General features: G+C 37.3%; 1 protein-coding gene across 1 annotated transcript in view; it reads right to left on the reverse strand.

The window, feature by feature from the left end:
• Positions 1-261: 261 nt before the first annotated feature.
• DEFB114 (defensin beta 114) overlaps positions 262-4056 on the reverse strand; it is a 15010-nt gene continuing 11215 nt past the window's right edge. Inside the window, exon 2 of the mRNA XM_040643439.1 lies at positions 262-441. Coding sequence (XP_040499373.1) covers positions 262-441 — 180 coding nt within the window. The remainder of the gene's footprint in view (positions 442-4056) is intronic.

The following is a 4056-nucleotide window of genomic DNA, read 5'->3' on the forward strand; positions in this document are numbered from 1 at the left end:
AAGAGGTTCTAAATTCAAGCAAAGATGATATCCATATGATAGGAAATTAACAACAGATATGCCTCTATCATAAAACCTCTAACTTGAGAATATAAGAAAGGTCTTACCTCATTTCACTGAATACATAATTAATATCTACAGAGGAAGATATCAATATTGGCATATGTGTTTATTTATTACAGAAATTCTAATTATATTCCTCTACCTCTCTGCACTGGTATACAAACTTCTTTGATCACAGGTACGTCTTCCTTTCCAAGATTAATCTTCTTCAAATAACCTCTCGATGCAGCAAATTTTACTTGGGGAGAGACATACATCAATTTGCTTTTCATATTTAAAGCAGCGTCTTCTACAGTAACCGAAAATTTTTGTGCACCGATCAGGATCCACCAAGGAACATGTGGCTACAGTAAAAGAAGAGTAACTGACATTACTGATCTCTTACTTAAGAACATATTATTACCGATTACAAAAAGTACTATGTATACATTGTAATGAACTTAGAAAATGCCAAAAATAAGAAGACACTAAAATATTATATATTCCCATATATATACAAAGTTTAAACATGTTTTAAATTAATATAGATTACATTTTTATGCCATGTATTATTCTCAACAAGATTCAAACATTTTTTAGAGCTACATAATATTCTCTTGAAATATATGACAGTTCATCCAATTTTTCCACTAGGTTATATTTAAAATTTTAATATTTTAGCATTATAGTAAGCAAATTTGTAGTACACATTTTGATTTCTACATGAGACATACTTAGGATAATTGTGGAAGAGTTAGATCCCAAGGTTATTAATTAATTTATTTTTTAATTTTTATTTTTTTAATTTTTATTTTGTTATATTAGTCACCATACAGTACAACCCCAGTTGTTGATGCAATGTTCCATGATTATTTGCATATAACACCCAGTGCACCATGCAATATGTGCCCTCCTTAATACCCATCACCAGCCTATCCCAATCCCCCACCTCCCTCCCCTCTGAAGCCCTCAGTTTGTTTCCCAGAGTCCACAGTCTCTCATGGTTCATTCCTCCTCCTGTTTACCCCCCTTCATTCTTCCCTTCCTTCTCCTACTGATCTTCCTATTTCTTATGTTCCATAAATGAGTGAAACCATATGATAATTGTCTTTCTCTGCTTGACTTATTTCACTTAGCATAATCTCCTCCAGTCCAGTCCATGTTGCTACAAATGTTGGGTAATCGTTCTTTCTGATGGCTGAGTAATATTCCATTGTATATATGGACCACATCTTCTTAATCCAGTCCTCTGTTGAAGGGCATCTCGGCTCCTTCCACAATTTAGCTATTGTGGACAATGCTGCTATGAACATTGGGGTGCATATGGCCCTTCTCTTCACTACGTCTGTATCTTTGGGGTAAATACCCAGTAGCGCAATTGCTGGATCATAGGGGAGCTCAATTTTTTACTTTTTAAGGGACCTCCACACTGTTTTCCAGAGTGGCTGTACCAACTTGCATTCCCACCAACAGTGTAAGAGGGATCCCCTTTCTCCACATCCTCTCCAGCAATTGTTGTTTCCTGCCTTGTCAATTTTTGCCATTCTAACTGGCATAAGGTGGTATCTCAAGGTGCTTTTGATTTGAATTTCCCTGACGGCTAATGATTTTGAACATTTCTTCATGTGCCTGTTACCTATTTGTATGTCTTCATTGGAAAAGTGTCTGTTCATATCTTCTGCCCATTTTTTGATTTGATTATTTGTTTCATGTGTATTGAGTTTGAGAAGTTCTTTGTAGATCTTGGATACTAGTCTTTTATCTGTAGTGTCATTTGCAAATATTTTCTCCCATTCCGTGGCCTGCCTCTTAGTTTTTTTGACTGTTTCCTTGGCTGTGCAGAAGATTTTATCTTGATGAAGTCCCACAAATGCCTTTTTTCTTTTGTTTCTCTTGCTTTCGGAGACGTGTCATTAAAAAAGTTTCTGTGGTCGATGTCAAAGAGGTTGCACCCTATGTTCTCCTCTAGGATTTTGATGGATTCCTGTCTCACATTGAGGTCTTTCATCCATTTGGAGTTTATCTTTGTGTATGGTGTGAGAAAGTGGTCAAGTTTCATTCTTTTGCATGTAGCTGTCCAATTTTCCCAGCACCATTTATTGAAGAGACTGTCTTTATTCCACTGGATGTTTTTTCCTGCTTTGTCAAAGTTTAGTTGTCCAAAGAGCCGAGGGTCCATTTCTGGGTTCTCTATTCTGTTCCATTGGTCTATGTGTCTGTTTTTGTGCCAGTACCATGCTGTGTTTGTGATCACAGCTTTGTAGTATAGCTTGAAATCTGGCAATGTGATGCTCCCAGCTTTGTTTTTCCTTTTCAACAATTCCTTGGTGATTTGGGATCTTTTCTGGTTCCACACAAATTTAAGGGCTGTTTGTTCCAGTTCTTTGAAAAATGTCATTGGTATTTTGATCAGGATGGCATTGAAAGTGTAGATTGCTCTGGGTAGCATAGACATTTTAACTATGTCTATTCTTCTGATCCATGAGCATGGAATATTTTTCCATCTTTTTGTGTCTTCTTCAATTTCTTTCAAGAATGATTTGTAGTTTCTAGAGTATAGATCCTTTACATCTCTGGTTAAGTTAATTCTGAGATAACGTGATTTTTGGTGCTATTTTAAATGGAATGGATTCCCTAATTTCTCTTTCTTCAGTCTCATTGTTCGTGTATAGAAATGCAACTGATTTCTGAGCATTGATTTTGTATCCCGCCACATTATTGAATTGCTCTACAAGTTCTAGTAGTTTGGGGGTGGAGTCTTTTGTGTTTTCTATATAGAGTATCATGTCATCTGTGAAGAGAGACAGTTTGATTTCTTCATTGCCAATTTGGATACCTTTTCTCCCTTTTTGTTGTCTGATTGCTGTTGCAAGGACTTCTGGTACTATGTTGAATAAATAATGGTGAGAGTGGGCATCCTTGTCGTGTTCCTGATCTTAAGGGAAAGGCTTCCAGCTTTTCCTCATTGAGAATTATATTCGCTGTAGGCTTTTCATAGATGGTTTTTATGAGATTGAGGAATGTACCCTCCATCCCTACACTCTGAAGGGTTTTAATCAGGAAAGGATGCTGTATTTTGCAAATGCTTTTTCGGCATCAATTGAGAGGATCATATGGTTGTTGAATCCTTTCTTGTTGATATGATCTATCACACTGATCAATTTGCGAATGTTGAACCACCCTTGCATCCCAGGGATGGATCCCACTTGGTCTTGATGGATAATCCTTTTAATGCACTGTTGGATCCTATTAGCTAGGATCTTGTTGAGAATTTTGGCGTCCATATTCATCAGGGAAATTAGTCTGTAATTCTCCTTTTTGATGGGGTCTTTGCCTGGTTTGGGAATCAAGGTAATATTGGCCTCATAGAATGAGTTTGGTAGTTTTCCTTCTGTTTCTATTTTTTGAAACAGCTTCAGGAGAATAGGTATTATTTCTTCTTTGAATGTTTGGTAGAATTCCCCGGGGAATCCATCAGGCCCTGGACTCTAGTTTTTGGTGAGGTTTTTGATCACTGCTTCAATCTTTTCATAATTAATCAGTCTGCTTAAATAATCAGTATCTTCCTGTTTCAGTCTTGGTAGTTTATAGGTTTCCAGGAAGGCATCCATTTCTTCCAGGTTGTTTAATTTATTGGCATAAAGCTGTTGATAAGAGTTTCTAATGATCCTTCCTATTTCATTGGTGTTGGTTGTGATCTCTCCCCTTTCATTCATAATTTTATCAATTTGGGACCTTTCTCTATTCTTTTCAATAAGTGTGGCCAGTGTCTTATCGACCTTATTTATTCTTTCAAAGAACCAGCTTCTAGGGGCACCTGGGTGGCGCAGTCATTAAGTGTCTGCCTTTGGCTCAGGGCGTGATCCCAGCATTCTGGGATCGAGCCCCACATCAGGCCTCTCCGCTGGGAGTCTGCTTCTTCCACTCCCACCCCTCCTGCTTGTGTTCCCTTTCTCGCTGGCTGTCTCTTTCTGTCAAATAAATAAATAAAATCTTTAAAAAAAAAAAAAAAAA

Source organism: Ursus maritimus, unplaced genomic scaffold, assembly GCF_017311325.1.
Source record: "Ursus maritimus isolate PB19 unplaced genomic scaffold, ASM1731132v1 scaffold_29, whole genome shotgun sequence".
Classification (NCBI taxonomy): domain Eukaryota; kingdom Metazoa; phylum Chordata; class Mammalia; order Carnivora; family Ursidae; genus Ursus; species Ursus maritimus.